General features: G+C 25.0%; 4 protein-coding genes across 4 annotated transcripts; 2 read left to right on the top strand and 2 right to left on the bottom strand.

Moving 5' to 3' along the window:
• Positions 1-1,178: 1,178 nt before the first annotated feature.
• Positions 1,179-5,192, top strand: OCT59_016128 (uncharacterized protein; the record flags this gene model as incomplete). Its single annotated transcript, XM_025327959.1, has 6 exons — positions 1,179-1,199; positions 1,275-4,341; positions 4,413-4,491; positions 4,573-4,726; positions 4,789-4,923; positions 4,998-5,192. 6 exons carry the CDS (start codon positions 1,179-1,181, stop codon positions 5,190-5,192), a joined length of 3,651 nt encoding a protein of 1,216 aa, XP_025168786.1.
• Positions 5,193-10,128: 4,936 nt separating this feature from the next.
• OCT59_016127 (uncharacterized protein) lies at positions 10,129-12,869 on the bottom strand (the record flags this gene model as incomplete). Its single annotated transcript, XM_066132261.1, has 11 exons — positions 10,129-10,144; positions 10,217-10,595; positions 10,704-10,886; positions 10,958-11,084; positions 11,215-11,375; positions 11,544-11,679; positions 11,758-11,888; positions 12,096-12,201; positions 12,274-12,434; positions 12,612-12,768; positions 12,846-12,869. 11 exons carry the CDS (start codon positions 12,867-12,869, stop codon positions 10,129-10,131), a joined length of 1,581 nt encoding a protein of 526 aa, XP_066003263.1.
• Positions 12,870-18,192: 5,323 nt separating this feature from the next.
• OCT59_016126 (uncharacterized protein) lies at positions 18,193-18,468 on the top strand (the record flags this gene model as incomplete). Its single annotated transcript, XM_025327958.2, has 1 exon — positions 18,193-18,468. The coding sequence occupies one exon, from the start codon at positions 18,193-18,195 to the stop codon at positions 18,466-18,468; it is 276 nt and encodes a 91-aa protein (XP_025168783.2).
• A 2,133-nt stretch (positions 18,469-20,601) lies between these two features.
• Positions 20,602-21,018, bottom strand: OCT59_016125 (uncharacterized protein; the record flags this gene model as incomplete). The annotated part of the gene is made up of 1 exon (XM_025327957.1): positions 20,602-21,018. The coding sequence occupies one exon, from the start codon at positions 21,016-21,018 to the stop codon at positions 20,602-20,604; it is 417 nt and encodes a 138-aa protein (XP_025168782.1).
• Between the last annotated feature and the right edge of the window lie 4,914 nt (positions 21,019-25,932).

Genomic DNA, 25,932 nt, shown 5'->3' with positions numbered 1-25,932 from the left:
CTTATACTTTGCAATGAGAAAATTTTTTATATTTTAAAAATTTTTCTTTTTTGTTCAATTATAATTGATTTAAATTAATGCTTATTAATCATTAGATTTAGGGATGGCAACGGTCACGGTCATTAACCGGTTATGACCGGTCATGACCGTGACCGATATCGGTCGGTCAAAGACCTCTGACCGACCGTTTGACCGACCGTTTAACCGATCCTGAAAACGTTTGCGAAACGTAATTTAATAAAAAAAATGTTTCGCAAACGTTTTTTTAATTATTTTAATAGAAAACGTTGCGAAAACGTTTTTTATTAAGTATTTCAATTAAATTACGTTTCGCAAACGTTTTCAGGATCGGTTAACCGGTCGGTCAGACCGGTCGGTCAAACAGTCGGTCGGTCGGTCAAAGGTTCTTGACCGGTTATGACCGACCGATGACCGACCATGACCGACCGTTGCCATCCCTAATTAGATTTAATATTTGTAATTAATATTAAATAAATAGCAATGACTCAATTAATATTGAATAAAAAATTTTTTTTATTATAGAAATTATTAAATTAACTAGTATAAGAATTTTTAATATTAATTCGCATTTTTTATGCATTAAATATTTATTGAATTTACTTAAGAAATTTTTGGGATGAATTTTCCTACAGTAATAAATATATTTCGCTTGTTTATTTGCCAAACTTTCTAAAAAATTTGTTTCTTACCATATTATTGGATTTCATATCCGCCGATCCGCAGAATGTATGTGATAGTTTTGGCGGGTTTTATATATAATATGCATTCCGGATAAAATATGATTGATTTAAATTTATCTCATGTTTACTAGTTGGTCGCCAGTGATTTTTTTTCATGCTCACGTGTTTTTATAGTTCATTTATACCTTTCCACTCTCTCCCATCACTGGACGTTGGTCTCCATGAGATAAAAGAGTTGTCGCATAAATATCATTGATATTCGTGACTCCCCGTGAAATAACTATTACATGATTTACATCCAATGATTACTCGAGAATAAATCACGCTGATCAGCATTTAGAATTTACGAATATTTTGCGGCACGTTACATTAAATAAATGGAACGTTACTGCACGCCATTGTGTTACATAGTTTTCGATAATTCTGTCGTCAGTATAGAACCAATATTTTTTCTTACTTCTTTTTGTAATAAAAAATATGGAAGGAAGTTCAAGTCAGGTAAATTATTATTTTAAGCAATACTAAAATTTTAATCAATTTCAAATCATTAAAACTAATTTTATATAATAATAGAGTGGAAGTTCTTTTACCAATACTGCTCCTGGAAACTTAGAAAATAATAACTCTCTTTCGTATAAGACGATTTTGTGTGAAAATATATCCAACAATCGTATCCTTCTTAAATTAGAAGAAGATGGATTCATCACGCCTGATGAAAAGGCAAAAGAACTTATTAAGGAACTATCCGAAATAAAGTATTTATATGCTTTGAAGGTGCTTTTTGAAAACTTACAAAGTGAGTTTTCATCTCAAGTTTTAGCAAATTCATTAGAAGCTTTAGTTGATACTCCTTTTAATCATTATTCAAAAGAGAGTGTTGCTAGATTAGAATTACATTTAAGAACTTTGGTTACCGTCTTAGAACGGATATGTTTTTCACCAATAGTACTTGGTAAAGAACTTCGAGATAAAGTTTATAATTCTTTGGCAAAATTTGCAGAAATTCATCGTAAAACAACTCAAGTTATCGAAATAGGACTTGATAATAATTTTAGACGAAATTTCAATCAATTCAATCAACAAAGTAATAATCAAGATAAACAAATTATTAAAAAGCGTAATTATAATATTGATTTTTTATTAATTCATTTGCGAGATTCTCTTCATAGTTTACGTGATGATGAAACTTGGTTTCAAGAAATTATACGAAGAACTAAAGATTTTCTTAAAGCTGCATTAAATATTACACCAGGAATTTTATCAATAGCAGGAGTTTCTCTTCCAAATGATAATTGTTCAATCTTATCACTTCTTACTCAAGTGCGTCAAAGTTTAAGTTTTAAATATCCAGTAGCATCTTATTATATAGATTGGAGAATTATATTAATAATTCAAAATAATCTTTTCATTTGGTCTGAAAGTTCTGAAAAGATTATTAGTAAAAAATTTAGTGAATTGGTATTAATGGAATATATCTGGAGCTTTTTGGAAAGAGAATGGGTTAATGCTGCAGACAAATCTATTTTAGGTTCTCAAACAAAATTTGAAGAAGTATCAAATAAAGTCACTAAAGCTTTGAAAAATGCTGGAGGTTTATTAAATGATCTTGCTGGAAATGAACCTATTGCATTACCACATACTTTATGGTTTGGAATATTAGATCTTGCACAAAATCTTATCCAAAGATCATCCCGAAAAGCAACATATGGTCTTTGTTATTATTTAGCAATTGAATCACTTAATAAAGCACCAAGTAGTTTTATTCAGTTTAAATCTATTGAATTATTATTACATTTATATAATATTGATAATAAAATGTTTTCAATGATTGAAATTGATTTTGATCAATACACACAAAAATTAAGTGAAAATAATTTGGAAGATTCTTTAGAAAAATTTCGAAATTTATTAACTTTTGTCAAAGAGAAATATCATGAAGATTTAAAAATTTTAAGTAATAATATTGGAAAAGGAAAAGAGGGAAAAGGAAAAAGTTTAAATCTAAATTCATATTTAAAGAAAGAACAAACATCAAATTCTAACATTTTAAATGTTATAGCAGATGAAATTACTTGTCCAATTAGTAGTGAACCAACTGATCAATTATGTATTTTAAAGTGCCAACATATGTTAGCATTAAGTAATTTAAAAAGATTAAAACAAAAAATATGTCCTAATTGTCGGGAAAAAATTGAAGATAATGATATTAGATATTTACCACAAAATTCAATTTATAAAAATTTATATACAAAATTTTTTGAATCTGGATATATTTTACCCTCAATTGAATTAGAAAATTCCGATGACAGTGATGATTCAGATAATTCAGAAGTTGAACTTATATTAACTAAAAAAAAGAAATTTATGAATTCAATTATTAAATTAAATTCGAATATATCATCATCATTACTTTCAAGAATTACAAAAAAACAACATCCAACATATCAAAATATTATAAAAGAAATAAATGAAAAAAATTATGAAAAAGCTGAATCTTTATGTAAAGAATTTTTAAATTTTTTTCCTAAAAGTTATTCTTCAAGATGTATTTTAGCTTATATTTATAGGGGTCTCGACAATTATAAACAAGCACACTTATACTTAGAAGAAGCTATTGATTTAAATCCCAAAAAACCAGTTGCTCATTTTATTCATGGAGAAATATATTTTAGACAAAATAAATATGAAGAAGCAATAGATGTTTTAAAAAAGTTATTAGAATATAAAGTAAAATTAAATAATTTATATATAATACTTGGAAATAGTCACTTATTACGTAATTATGGTAATTATGATTACATGAAAGCTGCAGAATATTATAATATTTCATTAAAAAATGATTCAAACAGTTATTTATGCCTTAAAAATTATACATACAGTTATGAAAAACAAGGATTTTATTTAAATGCTCTAATGATATTAGGCAAGTTGTTAGATATTAGCAAGAAGGATTCTTTGGTTTTATGTTATTATGGAGAAATCTTATATAATATGAAACAATATAGTAAAGCTATACTATACTTTACAGAAGCAAATATTATAGATCCAGAAAATATTCATAATTTGAATAAGAGAGCTATTGCAAACTATGCTATTCAGGAATATGATAAAGTTATATTAGATCTTGATAAAATTATACAATTAGATCCATTAAATAGTTCAGCATATTATCTTAAAGGTCTAACATACTATACAAAGAATGACATCAATAATGTCACAATATTATTTGAAAAGTATGCAGAATTATTTAAATTACCGAGTTCTCAAAGTAATAGTTTAGAAAAATTCCAATTATTTCATCTAGAATATTTACTAAATGAAAATAGTTCTAAAGATTTAAATAATATATTAACAAAAATCAATCAAATCCCTAATATTAGCAAAAATAAATTATTGCTTTTAATTAGATGTAAAATATATATTGAATTAAATAAGTATTATGAAGCTAAAGTAGATTTGGATATGCTATATATATTAAGTGATAAATACAACGATTATTACCATAGAGAATTTTCATATATTCATTTATTACAAAAGTATTCGGATTTTTGGTCATATTTATATAAAGTTTGTAAAATTGACGAATGTGATTTTACCAAACTTGGAATTACTAACAAATTTAGTAAATACATGTATAAAAGTAAGAAAATATTTAATTTATTTATTATCTTCTATTTAAGTTGTAATAATTTAATATATTTAATATATTAGAAAAACACGTATATTTTATTTCAAATCTTACAAATTTAAATAGTGAACTTTGTCAATTCCAAGAAAGTGATATAAGCAGGTAAAGTTTATTCATAATAGTACTTTAAGTCAAGTTGACATATACCAATTAACCGAATTAACCATAATTTTAAAATCAAAGTTTATTAGGGCTGGTATTGTATTCTAAAAATGGAAAACTTCGTTTAGATTTGCCTAGACATTATAGATATTATAATTATTATCTTATTTGTAAAATAAATGTTAAAAAAATATTATCTAAAGATTGCTTTATAAAATTTATATATAATAATAATGTAAGTTAATTATTTAAAATCTCTATCATTATATTTTTAAAGTAACATTAACTCAATTATAGGAATATAATCAAAGTGAGCATATGTTAAAACATGAAGATGTGTCAAAACTTGAGGGATTAGGTTGGATAGAATATCAGAATTTAACATACTCATATGGTACTCAACTTTCAATTGAAATAAATTCTATTGAAATGGTATGTTCCTATTTACTTATTCAGATTAATTTCCTCTCAGAACAAAATATAATATTATTCTTTAATATACATAGCAAATAGATTATGTTCGATTTGGATATAGTCCTAACAAAATAACTTCCATTCCTAACATGAGTTTGATGGGTTATTTGTTACCATATTATCACCAATTTTTCTCAAATGTTCCAGAAATTTTCAAAGACAAGTATTTTTCAAGAAAAGAAATGGAAAATTTACTTGATTTAAATGATATCCTTAGCAACTTATAATTATTTACTTTCTTATTACTATCCAATTTGTTTTATTCAACATATTTTGAAATTTTTTTAAAAATTGAACCATTTATCTATAAAAGAAAATCTTTCGTTTCAGGGATTTTTTATTGAAAGAAGACCTTGGAAATTTACTATCTACACCTGGGAAAATACACAAAGAAATTTATTTGTATGCTGTAAGATATTTTCATAAAATATTAGTAATTCAATTTTATAGCAAGAGATAAAATATTACGTAAAATATTTATTCTTATTTTTTAACTGGATATAACAAATTTTATTGGTTAAACCTAACCACCGATATTTTATTTTTAACAACAAACATTATCGAAACGAAATATATTGTATAATTGTTTTATTTGATACAATAAATTATTTAACAAATTATAAAATATATATTACCGTATTATCTTTACTATAAACATATATAAATATATATATATTAGAAATTTAAATCTCTACAAAATAAAAAGCTTAATTATTAAAAAAATCTAATCATTACTTTACTAATTCAATTTCAGCTACTTCAATTATTTCAGTATTTAAATTCCATTGAATTTTCCAATTTTCAATAATATCAATAATTTCATTAATATTTGTTCTATTTAAAGGTGGATTATCCCAACATTTTATCATTAAATATAAATAAGATTTTGGAGTTCCTTTAATAATTTCAGGATGTAAACCATTAATAATTTCTTTTATTAAATTTTCATCATGAGAAAAATGAACAAAAGATTGTTGACCTGAAGTCAATTCCCACATTATTATCGCGAAAGAATAAATGTCTGAAGCTTTAGTATATATTTCTTCTTTTTATCATCGCCAATATTTGATGATATTTCTGATGTTATGTAAGGTATTATACCATAAAATTTTTTACTATATGATAAGGAATCAGAAAATACATTACATAATCCAAGATCTGAAATTAATCATATTTTGTATAACATTATATTTTAAGTCTTCATTTTCTTCACCTTCAAAAGATTTTGAAATATCTAATAAAACGTTTTCACCATGAAAATTACGATGTACTTATCCATGATTATGTATAGCTTTCAGTCCTTTCGCTATTTTTAATAATATGGAAATTTTCTGATACCAATCAATTTTAACAAACTGAAATTATCTTGAAAATATTGACGTAAATCTCCTCCGTTTGCATATTGCATAACCAAAATGCAATCGTTGGTTTCTGAATCCCGAGAAATTCTGTATAATATTGGACTTTTTTCTGAGCTCATTACAGTGTAATATGAATCAAGCTATATCAGAAGGGGACGAGGAAGGAAAAAGAAAGAAAAAATTATTATAAAATTTATCTAATTTTTATGATAAAATCGTTTCATACCTGACGTATAAAATCAGCTCCATTAATATTCTTTGATTTTTTTTAATTGTTTAAGAACTACATATTGAGATCCTGTTGTACTTTTATCGCTAAACGAAAATGAAATATTTCCTTCCGTGATCTATTCAAAGATTAAATAGAACAATATTTATTATAGAAACATATAGAGATTAAAAAATTCAATCACCTCATATTCAAGTCTAGCGATTTTCTCTTATTTTATAATTTATTAATAATATTAAATAAACCATCAGATTTTTTTTTATTGTCAGATAAAGATAAAGATTGTAAACCAAATTCTCTAACATTATTAGGAGCTTCTTCATAAATTAATTTCCAAATAACATCATCATTATGCTTTTCTACTTCATTTATCTAACCTTTCATCGTACCAAAATAAAGTCCATTATTCCAAGAAGCGAGATAAACGTTACTATAACCACCTTCTTCTAATAATATTATATTTTCAAATTCATCAAAAGGAATTATTTTAAATAATTTTCTTTAACAGAATGTGTTAATTGGGGTTTTTTAATAAATTCATCTAATAAATCTATTTCACTTGTCCAATAACCAAAAATTTTCTTTAAATAATTTTGTTTCACATTCGTTACACCATAATATTGAATTTTTTTTTATAAGGTGTTACATTTAAAACAATATTCTGATGGTGCTAAAATTGATGAGATAATGGAATTGGTTGGTAATAATTATAAACTACTAAAATTTGTTTCCGTATAATCTTTTGATGCTTGTTTGATTTCTAAATACGGTTTTCGCTTTTCTGATCGCATCTCTAAATAAATAAAAATAATAAAAATAAATAAAATAAAAGAAATTTTAAAAAATTATTAAAATAGCACTTTAAATAATAATATGATGACTTACCTTGACTTTTTATCCCATTACTTTTTTTTACAGATATATATACTGTATAATTTTGCGAAAAAAAAAAGATCTTAATTTTGCGAAAAAGAAAAATTAAAATTTGAGAATAAAAAAAAATTAAAATAACAAACAAAATTTTTTGGATCGGTAAATCAATATCATCATTTCTACTTATTTATATCTTTTTTTTATACCATTATTATTAGAATAATTGATAGGCTACAGTTACTTTAAGATTAAATACTTAGTCATTCTAAATCTATTAGTTAAAATTTATTTCAGAAATAAATTTATTTTCATTTACTGTAAAAAAACTTGCACCTACTGATTTACTTTATATAATCATCGTAAATAGATTAGGGATCCTTACAAATTCTTTAATTGTGGTCTCTTAGCCTTCTCTACTATATGAAATTTATTAAATTTGTTAAAGGTTATGGTGAACGTTACGTTAATATTCTTTTCTGGTCGTGTGTTCGAATATTGTTGCTTGGGGATTATTTGGACGAGAAGTCGAAAGTTGTGGCTTTTTTTACCTTGTTATCTTATTTTTATATTGGTTTCTTTTTCTCCTAGATTCATCAAATGAAACCGCAACCTGTTATTTAGATATAAATTTTTTTTTTATTATATCATAGTTCGAATAATCATTCCGGATCAGTTTAATATGAATGTTTGAAATATGTACCTAAACCAATTTTATGATATCATCATCTAAATAATTTCTTTTTCTAATTCAACAAAAAGTATTTATTTAATGCATCTGCTAATAAAGCAGCGTGAAAATCAGATATTACATCCAAAAAAATTTCAGCAAAAGTTTTATTATGTTTCTAAATTTACTGTCATTTTCTTTATTTATAATTCACGAATATCAATTAGAGAAATATTATTTCTTAAAAATTAGTAACTATATTTATTTTATACTTGATAAGATTGGAGAGAATAATTTGATAAAATAGCAAAAATACATCATTATTCATAATCAATATTATAATATCTTGGTAAATTCTAAATATAATTATGTCAGAAGCTTGGGTGTATTTCCAATTTGCTTTAATAAAATAAAATTTATTTGTTAAAGTATGTTCAAACTAATTTCATCTTATTTCAATTATTATTTTTAATTTTCATGTATACAGTAATTATTAACCTTGTTGTTTATAAATAAAAATACTAGAGAAAAATAATAACAAAAATCACGTAAATTTAATAATTACTCATTGTTTGGTAAGAAACATAAATATTTACATTTATTTTATTATTATTTTCATGTACACCGCTTTTTTATATTACATTTTATTTTTATTTTTAATTTTTCAAATAAAATATTAATTATAATTTTCGAGTATCGCATTAGTATCATGGAATATAATTAAATATTTTATTTATATAATTAAAAATTTACTACAACGACAACCAAAAAAAAATTACAATAAAAAATGAACAATAAAAAATAATAGTAAAAAAAAGTCTCAGTTAGTGTTAATTAATAATTAATAATTTATAAAAAAAAATAATAACCAAAATAGAGATTTATTTTTCGATTTGAACTAAAAAATAAAAAACTTGATTAAAAAAATTTATTTTTTGGTTTGAACCGAAGAAAATAAAAAAAAATTGATTTAAAAAATTTATTTCGGTATTGAACTGAAAATCAAAAATAAAAAAAAATAGTTGACCTAAAAACGCGATGATTGTGATCTGCTGCGGCCAATTGCATCACTGATTGCATCATCCCAGGAAAATGCCATTTTTTAATATAAAGTATATATTGAAACTTTCAGTGGAATATTGTTATGCATTGAATTATATGATTCACAAAAAAAAACTGGTATAAAAATATTAAAAATTCGTATAAAAAAGTGATTCACTTTTTGCAATACGAAAATCACATGACAACCTCGCAAATCGGATTTTGTCAATAATTTTGAAAACGGCAATAAAACCACAATTTAACATAACTAATTGAACAAAGAAATACTAGTAGACAGTATCACACTGGGAACTCTTAATCAACAAAAACAAGAAAAAGAAAAATAAATTGTTATTATTATTATCATATATTAAACCTATATATTCTTAAATTATTGGTAACGGCATGTTGAATGTATTTATTTTTTACTTATAATTCGTGCTCGCTATTTTAGTAATATAATCTAAATATAGTACGTTTGTCAAATTTTTTTTCATTCACCATTTTTTTTAATTTACTGTATATAAAAAAATGAAAATTTTTATTGTAATCATAATCATCAAAATAATATAATGTCAGTTCAAAGCATTATCAAATGCAAAATAGCTTTTTAAGTATAATCATTTATAGTATTTAAATATGCATATTCTATATAATATTTTAATATCTTTCGCAATAAATCTTGACATATTTAATAACTAGAATCAATTAAAAAAAATTATCAATTATCAAACATATTAAAATATGTTTAGATTACCAATGATTTTCTTCGAATTATTATTCAATTACAAAATGATTTTTATTTATGTAAAAAACATAAGTTTACATGTACTCTATAATCAGTGTTGAATAATATAAAGATATATATATACTAAAATAAAGAAATACTACGGTAAATTAGAAAAAAATAAAAATAAGAATATATTATCACATATAATTCTCATGTAAAAATATTTTCAATTTTGGCAATTCCTTTCTCATCTGTTATCATTCTACTCATCTGTTAATCTAAATAAAGGATTTAGTTTCAAATTAATAAATAAATAAAATCTCCTATCAAAAATTTTTGGCAATACTTACTTTGTAAAGTCAGTGACTTCTATTGAATTATTGTCAATATTATCATATCTTGGTAGATTTTTTGTAAAAGGGTTAAGTAATCGAGATGTATAAATAGCTTGTGCATGAGTTGATTGTCTATTTTTTTTAGAAGAGGAAATATTTAACCTTCTGTATTTTTCTGCTTCACTAAATCGTGCATGCCTAAATGAATTAATTAGTTCATAACATTCAGTTGCTTTTGGTCTATTGTCCGGATTTGGATCCCAACATCTTTTCATTAAATCAATATAACATTTTGGTGCTACTGGTTCTTTTATTTCAGGTCTAATTCCATCACAAATATTTAATACTAAAATTTCATCATGTGCACAATTAGCAAAAGGTTGTCCTCCAGTTGCTATAAAATACATAATCATGCCAAAGCTATATATGTCTGCTGCTTGAGTATAAGGTTTTCCCTTTAACACTTCAGGCGCTACATAAGGTATAACTCCATAAATATTACTTTGATTGACATCATGAACTTCTTTACATAATCCCATATCTGAAATAAATATATAAGTATGAAATCTAACATCATATATATAATTCGTATTTAGTAGTATATTTCCTGCATGAAAATCACAATGTACTAGATGTTTTTGATGAATTGCCTTAAGGCCTTTTATAACACCAAACAATAAATCTCCTTTAACATCCCATGTAAAACCATTGCTATTATAATTTTTACAGTATTTATCCAAATATTACAACTTCCACCTTCTGCATAGTCAAGAACCATAATATAATCTTTTGTATCTGGATTTTGAGATATACCATATATTTTAATTATATTATCATTTTGATAAAAATCATCAGTATCAAAAATAATTGAATATTTTTTAACCTATTAAAAAAAAATTTGTTAAGTGAATATATATATATATATAAAGAAAATTTCACAAATTAGGTCAATAAATATAAAAACCAATTATTCATATTTATTACACCTAAAATAAATTATAAAAATTTTATACCTCATTTAAAAATTCACTAGTGATATTTTGAGAATTATGCAAGAATTTTAAAGCTATTTCTTTACTTTGGTATTTCCTTGTATATCTATATTTATTATTACTATAGTATAATGGACCATCATCCCATATTGCTAAATATACTGTAGCAAATCCACCTTTACCTATTTCTTTAATAATATTAAACTGACTAAATGGTATCCATTCAAATATTATATCCTCATAAGAATCAATTTTTAATTGCATCTCTTGAATTAAATTATCAATATTTTCATTTCCACTGGTCCATTTTGTAAGATTATCTTTTAAATAATTTATTTGACATAGTTTACACCATTTATACTCTATATTTGTATATTTTACACCACAATTTTCACAATATTCATTTAGAAAAACAATTACAAAATTGTTTGTATCTGGATCTTGTGATATTCCATATATTTTGCCATTAATTAAATATGATTTGACCTATTAAATTAAAACATTAAAAAGTGATTAATATTAAAAAATTCTTTAAAGTTTAAAAATTTTACTATAGATTCATACCTCATCTAGAAATTCATTAGTAATATTTTGAGAGTTATGTAAACATTTTAAATCAACTTTTGTATTCTGACTTCTTGTATATTTATATTTATTAGAGCTATCAAAATTTAATGGACCAACCTTCCATATTGCTGAATAGTATATTACAAAATCACTATTTTTTATTTCATTAATATTACTAAGCTGATTGTATGGTATCCATTCTAATACTATATCCCATGAATAATTAATTTTTAATTGCATTCCTTGAATTAAATTATCAATTTTTTCATTTCCACTAGTCCAGTTGGTAAAATTATTTTTTAAATTATTTATTTGACATGGTTTACACCAATTACTTGCATATTCATACTCTTTGCCACATTTTTCACAATATTTATTATTTGAAGAAACAACAATAAAATTATTCGTATCTGGATCTTGTGATATTCCGTAGTCACAATACTATTAAAACAAAAACATTAAAAGGGAATTAAAAAAGTTGTTAAAATTAACAAATTTACTAAAAATTCATACCTTATTTAGAAGTTCATTAGTGATATTTTGAGAATTATGTAAGAATTTTAAAGTTATTTCTTTATTTTGGTATTTCCTTGTATATCTATATTTATTATTACTATAGTATAATGGACCATCTTTCCATATTGCTAAATATACTGTAGTAATTCCACCTTTACCTATTTCTTTGATAATATTAAACTGACTAAATGGTATCCATTCAAATATTATATCCTTATAAGAATCAATTTTTAATTGCATCTCTTGAATTAAATTATCAATATTTTCATTTCCACTAGTCCAGCTTGTAAAATTATTTTTTAAATTATTTATTTGACATGGTTTACACCATTTACACTCTATATTTGTATATTTTTCACCACATTTTTCACAATATTCATTTAATAGAAAAACAATGATAAAGTTGTTTGTATCTGAATCCTGTGATATTCCATATATTTTATCATCATCATCATCATCATCATCATCATTGCTAATTAAATATGATTCAACCTATTAAAACAAAACATTGAGAAAGAATTAATATTAAAAAATTCTTAAAATTTATAAACTTTACTAAAGATTCATACCTCATTTAAAAATTCATTAATCATATTTTGAGAGTTATGTAAACATTTTAAATAAACTTTTGTATTCTGACTTCTTATATATTCATATTTATTAGAATCATAATTTAATGGACCATCCTTCCACATTGCTGAATGTACTGTAGTAGAATCATTTTTTTTTATTTCATTAATATTACTAAACTGATTGTATGGTATCCATTCTAATACTATTTTACATGGATGATCAATTTTTAATTGCATTTCTTGAATTAAATTATCAATTTTTTTATTTCCACTTGTCCAGATTGTAAAATTATTTTTTAAATTATTTATTTGACATGGTTCACACCATTTATACCTTATATTTGTATATTTTTTTCCACATTTTTCACAATAATATCCATTTAGAAAAACAATGATAAAATTGTTTGTATCTGAATCTTGTGATATTCCATATATCTTATTATTATTATAACGATTATGGTTAATCAAACATGATTCAACCTATTAAAACAAAATATTAAGAAAAGATTAATAAAAAATTTTTAAAATTTACAAACTTCACTAAAGATTCATACCTCATTTAGAAATTCATTAATGATATTTTGAGAGTTATGTAAACATTTTAAATTAACTTTTGTATTCTGACTTCTTATATATTCATATTTATTAGAATCATAATTTAATGGACCATCCTTCCATATTGCTGAATATACTGTAGTAGAATCAATTTTTTTTATTTCATTAATATTACTAAACTGATTGTATGGTATCCATTCTAATCCCATTTTATATGGATGATCAATCTTTAATTGCGTTTCTTGAATTAAATTATCAATTTTTTTATTTCCACTTGTCCAGATTGTAAAATTATTTTTTAAATTATTTATCTGACATGGTTTACACCATTTATACTTTATATTTGTATATTTTTTACCACATTTTTCACAATAATATCCATTTAGAAAAACAATGATAAAATTGTTTGTATCTGAATCTTGTGATATTCCATATATCTTATTATTGTTATAATAACGATTATGGTCAATTAAATATGATTCAACCTATTAAAACAACAACATTAAGAAAAGATTAATATTAAAAAATTTTTAAAATTTACAAACTTAACCAAAGATTCATACCTCATCTAAAAATTCATCAGTGATATTTTGAGAGTTATGTAAACATTTTAAATTAACTTTTGTATACTGACTTCTTATATATTCATATTTATTAGAATCATCATAATTTAATGGACCATTATTCCATATTGCTGAATATACTGTAGCAGAATCACTTTTTTTTATTTCATTAATATTACTAAACTGAATGTATGGTATCCATTCTAATATTATATTCTTTGGATAATTAATTTTTAATTGCATTCCTTGAATTAAATTATCAATTTTTTCATTTCCACTAGTCCAGTTGGTAAAATTATTTTTTAAATTATTTATTTGACATGGTTTACACCATTTATACTCTAAATATGTATATCTTTTAACACATTTTTCACAATTTTTAATGTTGCCTAAAGATGACATTATGTTAAGTTTCAATAAACTACTTTGAATGTATTAACAGTTAAAATGAATATTTTTATACTGAAAAAAAATTTGTATAACCATCTTTCCTTCGTTTGTAGCATGTGAAACGAAATGACATACATTTATTATTATGTTGCACAATTTCCAGTTTCATAGTTAACCGGAAATGCAAATAATTCTGCAGCAAAATATTTTGTTTTTACAAACGTTATTAATGTAGGACCCAGAAATATATATATAGGGGTCAGGTGATGAAAAAGTTTTTTAATATGAGCTGTACGCATTTTCTCAGAGCCGGAATTATGATAATGTCAGTCGGTTACTATAATAGGAAATAAAATTCTGACTGGCATTATCAAAAATTATCTCAAAAGGAAAGATTTTCATTGTTCAAAATACGCAAACTCAAACCTGACCCTTTTATATATATTTCTGGGTCCTATTAATGTTCAAAAAATTTTATTTTGTTTATAATACTGTCTAAAATACAAGCAATATTCATTTTTTCTATAAAACAAACAGTTTTTTAATTTTAATAAAACTATTGTACCTTTTATTATTAGCTTTTGTCTTGTACTCTTGTTATATTCTCTGAATTGCAAAAGAATTTTTAGTGACGACGTTACTTCAGAGGAAGATAGAAATACCAATCATTTTTAGTTATTACGATTTAGGAAAGAAAAAAAATTTTTGCTATGAGGATCAACAAGGAGTACAAAGTAATGTTACATGTACCGTAAGAATCCTGCAGGTACAACTTTATTATGAAATTGCGCAATATAACGGACAATCCGATTGGTCTAGTATGCATATTTTTTTTTTTTTAAACACCAGACCGTTGTATAATATTTTCGTAACATTGATTACAAATCAGACAAAATACTTGTACAGGGAGAACCCATACGGCTATACCAGGACCCAGAAATATATATAAGGGTCAGGTGGCGAAAAATTTTTTTACTATGAGCTGTACGCAGAGACTTTTTATATGAGTAGTAGTACATAATTGACACCTGATATTGAAAATCCTGCAAAAATACGCAAATAAAATTTTAGACATTATTAATTATTTTATCATTACTTTTATATTATTATAAAACCAAATACTAATGTGAAAAAATAGAATTTATCCTAATTTACTATTTTTCAATAATATTTTTCTAAAATTTCATTTTTTGGCTCTTAGAAATTTCTTTCCGCAATTAATTTAATACTAAATATTACAATGCGGTTAACGTACAGTAAATATTACATATATAAGATTAGCCAAATTTAGGCCAAAAATATGCAAACTAATTTTTTACATATAAAAATTTTGATAAAAAATACGCAATCTTAATTCTTAAATTGTACGCAAATCAAAACTTTACTCCGTTTAATTCCACTATGATGATAACGCATCTGTGTACCCTACCTGTATATATTTTTGGGTCCTCCTATACCCTATAAGAAATCTGTATATGAAATGGAAATGATATGTTTTGTATGCGTTTGACATCCAAAATGTTTTTTAAAAAAATTAATGTATTCCCACCCACTATTCTTTTTTAGAAATTTATTTTTATCCTTTGTTTTCTAGCTTCGTCACCCTCTTTTAAAATTTTTTTTTTGATTTTATTTTTTCATTCCCCACTCGCTACCCTTTCTTTTTTTAAAAAAAATTTTCTTCTTTTCATTTGTCTTCCCATTTTTATAAAAAAATTAACTTTATTCATCATCCCTCCTTTTCCTAACTTTGCCACCCATCCTTTTTTTAAAAAAAAATTTTTCTTAAATCTATTCTTACATTCCTCGCTCAATACCTTTTTTTTCTAATTTTGGTTTAAAATTTTTTTTAAAAAAATTTTTTTTTATTCCCTTAGGCTTTTTAAAATTCTTTTATTTTATATTTTTTCTTCTTTTGTCTTATAGGTTGAATATATATTTTTTTGTAGGTTGGTACTTCTTTGTGGATCAGTTCTTCTTCATGGATCAGTTCTTTTAATGAGAGTCAATTCTTTCTATGTAGATCAATTCTTTTAACGTGGGTTGTTTCATTTACGTGGGTTGTTTCTTTTTATGAGCCAATTCTTTTACGTGGATTAATTTTTTCATGGGTTGTTTCTTTTTGTAGATTGAATGCTTCAGGAGTTTTTTCCTTTATTTGTAGGTCTTTCTTTTACAAGTCTCCAAACTTTAGAAACGTCAACTTGGATGATTACAGGGGAAGTTTGGCTTTTAATTGAGTTAAAGAAACATTCTTATATTTCTTTTTTTTTTCTAGGTTAGATTCTAGAAGACTTAGATGCATCTAGACTATAAACATATCAATAAAATGATTAATTAACAATGCATTTGAAGGAAGAACCAAATGTTTACATAATTTACCTTATAAAAAATTTTCTGAATTTCTATTTCTATATTTTTTATAGGGTTACACATTATTATCTACTAGGAAATTCAAAGTTCCTTTTTGTTTTAGTTTGCAATAGCTAGAAAAGAACTTTTCATAATATATTTGTATTTTATTTTATTTTTATACATTTTTTTTAATAAATATTATTATTTTAACAATAAACTGTAGTTTAAGCGGTAAATTTTGGGTTTACCGAAAATCGTTTCACCGACAGGTTCATTTCACTAACAGGGTTATTTCACCGGAAATCATCTTAGAAAATGACTTGAAATGACAAACGAATTAATTTACCATTTGTACCAATATTAAATATTTTGAAAGTTTTTATTTGATAATCTTATTTAGTAACATAAAGTAAAGAAACAAAATATAAAAAAAAAAATCTTGTTTTATCTATGTAACAAAAAAAATTTTCATAGTGGCAAAAGCTTTATATCACGTGATTTTTGAATAATTTTAAAGCAAATAAATTATTTAATCATTTATATAACAAACTAAGTATAATTACAAACTAAAAATTAAAACTAAAAATTGATAAATTATGTTATAGGAAAAATGCCTAAATTTTTTTTTTTCATAAATCGTTTTTGCATGGAGTGGTGAAAAATAATACCAAAACAACAAATTTAAATCATTCTAAGACATTATTATATATATATAAAAGAGCCAATAAAAAAAATTTCAAATCTTAAAAAAACTATTTTGGCTAAGTAATCCAAATTTTGATTAATATTTGAGTATCTTTTACAAATCACGTGATTCCGCAATTAGAAATTGTCCAATAATCTCTTAAATACTAAATGATCGGTCATTTTTCATCATTTGGCATTTATCATTTCGCATAAACCAAATGATTTATGATTATGACAAAGGATTAGGCAAATCTTTGAATGGTTAATGGCTAGGTCATTTCCGAACACTGATTTATACTGTAAGCGAGGTGTATTACAGTCTGGGATATTTCCAAAATTGGATTGTGTAACAGATCACGTTCTGGAATGATTCTAGAATGATCGGCAATTACACCAACATTTTAATTGGTTAATTCCTGTCATATTAACGTGATTTGGTGAAAGAATTTCTCACGATATATTCTTTGAAACTGCAAAACGTAATTATAAAAATACGTCATAAAAGGTATGTATTTTCATAATCAGTGAATATTTTTTCATAATCAACTCTCTTTCAAAAAGGTATGAAGACCATAAAATGACTATATAATGACATAATTTCATTTTAAATGCTTTTTTTTTAGTTTCATTGTCATTTTTTTTTATTTTTATTTTAACTTTTTTCTTAATTTTATTGTAGTGATAATGTGCGAAAAATCATATGCTAAAGAGCTGCCTTTTTCACAAATTTAGTAATCACATATGAGCGAAAAGGTTTGAGAAAATGTGAGACAAACCATCACAAGTATGGCGACATGTCTCCTTCTTTATCATACTTTTATCCTGAATCAATTACAGAATGTCAAAGATTTTGGGTTTATTTAAGAAAACTTAATTTTCTTAATCCAATGGAGACAAAAACAGATTTTAAAAGTCTAGGTGGAGAGAGTAAATTGAGTGACCAGTTGAAAAATTTTAGTAATTTGGCAAAAAAGGCACGACAAGAATATATTATTGAAGTGTTTTACAAAAAAAGTTCAGTTCTTTCATTTCTGCCTATTCCAATAACTCAACAAGAAGCAATGGTGTAGACGAATGAATTCAACATAATACGAATAGAGATTTTGCATAAAGTAGAATCTTTTAGAACAAATGAGTGAAAGTATTCACAAGCAGTGCTATGGAATAGGATCTAAAAGGAAAAGTAAATTGCTAGCCATATTACAAGAGGTACGAAATTTGCAGAGTGTAGATAATGAATTAGATGATATAGATGTAGTTTAGGCGAAAAAAAAATATTTTTCAAATACAGAAATAAATTAGAAAAAATAATAAAATTATCTAAGATTTATCATTTCGAACGATCAAAGTAGCGATGTCAGTCATAGAATATTCTGATCAACATTCTTTGATCAGCATATACAAAAATGGTAAGATCACTACCAATCAAAATGCTTAAAAATGATTCCATTTATGGTAAAATCCCGGACTGTATTAAGTGACAACTAATTAGTTTTATAATTATATTTACACAATTACACAATATATACAAAGGCGCAAAAATAAAATAATGTCATCTAATTTTCAAATTATTCCCTACCCATTAGAAAATAGTATTACATATCGAAACTTGTAAAAAAATGTAAAAAAAAAGTCATTAAACTTAACTTTAATTATATTATTTAAAAGGTGTTTATCCTAGCACAAATAATATGAACGAAAAAAGACTAAATAAAGCCTGCACAACAATACAAAATTTCATTATAGAAACTCGAGTTGCTAAATATCGAACTAGGAAACCGTTGAAATCTGATATTATAACAAAACAGATTAACTAAATTGACAACAGGTTTTATTGTTTTTTTTTAATAAAATTTTAAAATTTTTTTTCTCGCGAAAAAAACAAAACATTATCAGTGATACAAAATTGAGATTATATGTTACAAGTAAAAAGTGTTACATAATCAAAAAAGGAAAAAGCAAGGTAATTAGTGAGGTGTCATCAGCGGATGGAAGGAGGGAAAATTTCATGGATCACCACAAAATCGTTAAATACTCTACAATAGAAAGTCTACTCTAATTTTAGATTAATTATGACATCTGATGCATCATTAAATTATTAAAATCATTATTTATCTTTTTTTTTGATAAAATTTTATTTTTAGAGCTCATTTACCCATATCGGACTTTATCCCTTACATGCAGTGTGCGGTGTGGGTATCGAAATAATAAAATGCCAGTTTTGAGTTTTGTATACATAATAGCGTTTACTTTATTGCATTATATGATTACATGGACGTTCAATGTGTACTCTCTCCCTCATCATATATTTAACTTGCTTCTCAAATATTTTCCACATTTTTTAACGTGAATACAAACTTCCTTTTCTATATAGAGAGAGCGGATGAAATGCCATATCGGGTTTTCATTTGACCATTCTGTGCAACAATTCTTTAACATTATTATGCCTTATCAGGTTCTCATTCAACCAATCGATTTTTTATGCCTTATCATTTGACCAACCTATTTTTATGTCTTATCGGGTTTCTCATTTGACCAATCTATTATCTGTGTGACAATTCTTTAACCCTGTTATTGTGCCTTATAAGGTTTCTCATTTGATCTTATCTGTTCTTATTAATTATCGGATTTTTCATTTGACTAATCTGCAACAATTATTATTTTTTTACCTTAACCGAAATTTGATATATAATTCGTTGCTTTCTTTTTTTTTATGTTTATAATTCTCAAATTAATTATGATAAGTATCAAACCAAGTTTTGATTCTACAGCCAGGTTTAATGAATTACTTAATCTTTGGGACGCTAATGAGACAAGTTACTGAGGAGACGTTTACAACTTCAGGGCTACTCTTCTTAAACTACCACGTCGAAAATATTTTTGCCCTCACCCTTTTGCACGAATTTTTGCAAAATTAAAAGTTTCTGAAAATTAAAAAGATTTTCTTACCCGCGGCACATATCAAACCACTGTAAATCTGGTTTTATCATTGCCGGTGCTGCGAATTTTGGCTAACAGTAAAATTACCTGCCATATCAAACCATACCGGGGTCTCATCAATATTGAAAATATTGTATAAATCAAAGGATTTTCAGTCCTCAGGCGGTGAATAAGTTGATGAAATTTAACTAAAGATTCTTCTGTTTGACTTGGTAGCTTCTGGAAAATTTTTGTACGTCGCCGCCAGGATAGTTTATATCTTTTCATGAAAGAGGATATCCACCGATATGACTCAAATTATTTGCCGAGTCATTATATAAAAATATCATTTCAGGCTCCTTTAAAATTTCTTGCATTTTAATTCGTAAGATTGTATAATAAATAATAGCCAATCCCTGCTTTCTTTGCTCAATAAGCCAAACATACAGCATTCTTTCAGCCTCGGGATAAAAGGCTTTTTGACCCGAGCCAATTCGTTTACAGTTTTGGTTTATTTCAGTATCCCAACTTTTGCTTGCCGTAACCCAACGCTCTACCATACTGGCATTAAGATGGAAGGTTCTTGCCGCTTCATTTCCTCTGTGTTGCTTAGCGTAAGTGATAACTTTGTTCTTTTGATTAACAGAGTATGAAGTACGACTTCGCTTGATACGTAAAACCTTTGTGCGGTTTCTTGTCATTTTTTATGAAAGTTTAAAACAAGTTACTAAATGTGTTTCGCATAAGTCTCGTGTTTATAAAATCATTTTGCTATACAAATTAGGTTGCAGTTTCGAAATTTTGATATTTTTATTAAACCACCCGAAATTAAGCACCCCTATAGTAAAAAGGGTGCTCAATTTCGGATGTATACGGTATCCATTAACAATTTAACCTGACAATGATTCAATAGATACGATATTGGAAAGGTAGTAGAAATAAAATTATTTCTTGGGTCTGTTAATATATCAGTCATTGTACGATATTATGCAGAATATTTACAAGCAAATTGTTAAAGAATATACACATATATATATTTTTACCAGAAAAATTTTGCGAAAAAAGGGAAGATGAGATTTTAACTATAGGATTTGATATAAAAAAGTATAGTAGAATACTTTTGAAGCATATTTTTAAATATTTCAAATATATATTTGGTAAATAAATCATTTAAACGTTCTCTTAATTAATAATAAAGTTAAAATGAAATAAAATTTTTAACCAATTTTAATAAAAAAATTTTTCAATAATACGAACCAAGTTCATTTCCATATCCGGATTAATTTAATAGGTGTACTTCCTCTAAAAAAAATTACTCTAATAATTGTAAGTCTTTATACCTATATGATAATATATTTTTAGTTCGAAATTGTACCATTATTTTGCACCGAATATCCAAAAATTTCGATAAGGGCCCTAAAATGGTTCAAAAAAAAATGATTTAACGTGATCTTAGACTAGAATCGAACTAGCCGAAGCACAGACATGCTTTCCACCAGGATAAGATTTAAAAAAAAACTTATCTGTTTTCTTAATCTTTTAAACACATAGGAGAAAGAAAAGAAACAGATTAAAAGAAGAGAAACACCTTAATAATATGGAAGAAACTAACTAGAGCTATGACTTCAAACACCAATCGGTAAACACAGAGGGATGCTATGGCTGACCAGCCGGGAGACAGAGGGCATATGCTATGGGTTTATCACGTTTCCAATAAACCAAGGTCGTCTACAATCACATTATGTATATTATATTATACATATCATGGTCTAGTAAGTTCAACCATCTTCATTACACTGGTGACCAGATGTAAAACTTAGACATCACCAGAAATAATGGGCGTTTTTACTAATAAAACTGCAAAACAAACTCTTTTTGTACGAGATAGATACCTCGTTACGCGTGATGACCAGATGTAAAACCTAGACATCGTCAGGAAATGGGCGTTTTTACTAATAAAACTGCAAAACAAACTCTTTTTTTATACAAGAGAGATACCTCGTCAAGGTTAACAGTTTATTAAAAAAAAAAACTGCAGAACCATAGAAAAAAATTTTCAAAAATGGGTTTATATAGATAAATAATTGATATTTTGTAACTATGACTCAAATGTAGTATTACGCGATTTATTTCATTTTGATCAATATTACATGATGGTTTAATCGGATCATTGATGCAATTTTAAAATCCGCATGGTAATGAAAAATTTACACAATATAAATTTTTATAATCATCTATAATCATTATAATCATATATGACTAATACATTACATTTTAATTATTAGTAATAAAAAAAATGAAAATTCTTATTAATTGCAAATAATGGTTATACAATATGACTCCATTTCTCAGAAAAAAATAAGTAACCAAGTAACTATTAACTATAACCAATTATGACTCATAGTGTTACGCGATTTACAAATATCTTAACTATCATTTAGTATGCCCTATAAAAAATTTTTTTCCGAATATTTCCATTATTTCTCCGTGTCTTCTGTAAAAATTCCGTGAAAATGATACATTCACGGATATCCGTGTTAGCGAGATGAAAATTTCCATGATTTGAGGTTATTAATTCCATGAAAATGATACATTCACAGAAAAAGCATGGAAAGATAAAAAACGGATCAGATTTTTTACAGGGATGGTAATATGAGTCATTTAATGTTATACTAAAAAAATATTTTATCATAATACATTATAGTCAGCATCGTTAAAAAAAAAGGAACACGGAAATTTATATATTATATGGTAATTCCATTTAAGTTCCATAAAATGTTTCAAATCAATTAGAGTTATAGCATCTACATAGGTATGATTTTTGTGATCCCATTACAACCACTTTCTTTACAAATTGTGTGCACAATAAAATAATAAAATTGAAATTGTTTCAAAACAAAAATATTTTCTTCATTGTATTTACACAACTTGAATAAAAAACTATTATATTTTATAGTGATTTGTGACAACATTATAATTTAAATAAGAATTGTAAATTTAAAATTGATACTTGATTAAAATTGTTTCAGTTTTTTATATTTTGGATAATAAAATCAACAAAATTAATTTTAGTATACTAATAATTTTATAACGTCAATGACTAAAGTTGTACTAACTGAATATAATAATTCATCTTTAAGAGTATGAAACATGACTAATTAAATTAGATACCATGCACAACACAAAAATTACACTAAAAAAATATTATAAAAGGAGATGATATCTTTTGAAGTTTCAATTCAAAAAAAAATTACTTGTTAAATTTCTAAACTCTATAAAAACTCTTAAATTTCTAACTCACTTTTTTTTAAAAAAAAAAAATTACTTGATCATGTATCAACCAAAGAAATATGTGACTAAATATACTGAATTTACTGAAAAATGTGATAAATATAAATCATATCCTATAAGAGGAGGTATCTTTAAATGTGGATCAAAAAAAAGATCAGAGTCTTTAAAGCTAATGAAAAATAATGAAAAGATTAAAAATATTCCAATTGGCCATTGTCATCAGGATAAACCAGGAGAATTCCCTCAATGTTATCAACAAAAGAAACCAATGACTCCTTCAAATATTCCAATTGGAAATTCTATTCATTGTCATCAGAATAAGCCAGTTAAATTAGGAGAATGTCTTCAATGTTACCAACAAAAGAAACAAGTAACTCCTTCAAAAATCGAAAATATTCCAATCGGAGAATGTAGCTCTTGTCATCAAAATAAACCAGTTAAATTAGGAGAATGTCATCAATGTTATCAGCAAAAGAAACAAGTAACTCCTTCAAAGATCAAGAATATTCCAATTGGGAAGTGTATTCATTGTCATCAGAATAAACCAGTCAAATTAGGAGAATGTCTTCAATGTTACCAACAAAAGAAACAAGTAACTCCTTCAAAAATCGAAAATATTCCAATCGGAGAATGTATCTCTTGTCATCAAAATAAACCAGTTAAATTAGGAGAATGTCATCAATGCTATCAACAAAAGAAACCAATGACTCCTTCAAATATTCCAATTGGAAATTCTATTCATTGTCATCAGAATAAACCAGTCAAATTAGGAGAATGTCTTCAATGTTATCAACAAAAGAAACCAGTGACTCCTTTAATTGAAAATATTCCAATTGGAAAATGTATTCATTGTCATCAGAATAAACCAGTTAAATTAGGAGAATGTCTTCAATGTTATCAACAAAAGAAACCAGTGACTACTTCAAAAATTGAAAGTATTCCAGTTGGAGAATGTATCCATTGTCATCAAAATAAACCAGTCAAATTAGGAGAATGCCTTCAATGCTATCAACAAAAGAAACCAGTGACTTCTTCAAAGATTGAAACTATTCAACAAAAAAAGCCAGTAACTCTTTCAAAAAAAATTGAAAATATTCCAATTGGAGAATGTATTCATTGTCATCAAAATAAACCAGTCAAATTAGGAGAATGTCTTCAATGTTATCAACAAAAGAAAACTTGCTTAGCACCTTCAGAACAAATGAACAATAATGAAAAAGTAACTCTAGTACCTTCAGAACAAATGAAAAATAATGAAAAAACTAAAAATATTGGAGAATGTATCCATTGTTATCTGGAAAAATCTATTAAATTAGGGGAATGTTACAAATGCTATCAAAAAAGAAGTAATAAATTTTATAGTAACAAAAAGGAATGTCCTGAATGTAAAAAAAGAATTACAGATATGAATAGGATGATAAATGACAAAATTTGTACTAGATGTCATACAAAATATCAAAGAAGATTTGATAATTTTAATAATCAAGTAACATGTAAAACATGTAATGAACAAAACCAAAAAAGAGAAATGTATAATGAAAATGGACAATGGTTCTGTTCATTAGATTGTATGTATGCAAAAAAGATATTAGATGAAATTGGAGACATGAAGAATATTAACAAGGAAAGAATTAACATTCTAGTAAATAGATTTACAAGTAGTAACAAGAATGCAGGATCAACATACAATCTTACTTCAAAAATGATTATGGAAAAAATAGAAATAAATATGAAACAAAACAAATCAAACATAGAGAATGTATTTGATGAAATAAAGAAGACACCTGATTATACAATAGTGTATAATTTATAATAGTACATTATTGTAAAATTTAATTATAGAACGAAGATTGATGATTTGGTTATAATTATTATATAATTTCTCATTAATTATAGTATATTATTGTAAAATTTACTTATAGGACGAAGATTTATGATTTGGTTATAATTATTATATAATTTCTCATTAATTATAGTATATTATTGTAAAATTTAATTATAGGACGAAGATTGATGATTTGGTTATAATTATTATATAATTTCTCATTTATAATTATTTATAGTCTTTACTAATAAATAACATTTGCATAAGAATAATGGCATTAAAATTAGCTTTATCAACTACTTCCTGTCTACTATATACAGTAAATGGCATCAAAAAAAAATGAAATTCCATCTCATAAATAATTATTGTACTTATGAAAGTATAAACTTTAATACATATGTAGTTAATCATTCTCAACAATATTATACAATTTTAATTAATCTTATACTATAAACAAAATCATAGTTTTATTTTTTAAAAAAAAAGTAACCTACTTTTT

The sequence above is a fragment of the Rhizophagus irregularis genome, chromosome 24, assembly GCF_026210795.1.
Source record: "Rhizophagus irregularis chromosome 24, complete sequence".
NCBI lineage: Eukaryota > Fungi > Glomeromycota > Glomeromycetes > Glomerales > Glomeraceae > Rhizophagus > Rhizophagus irregularis.
This window is presented reverse-complemented; position numbering and strand designations above follow the sequence as displayed.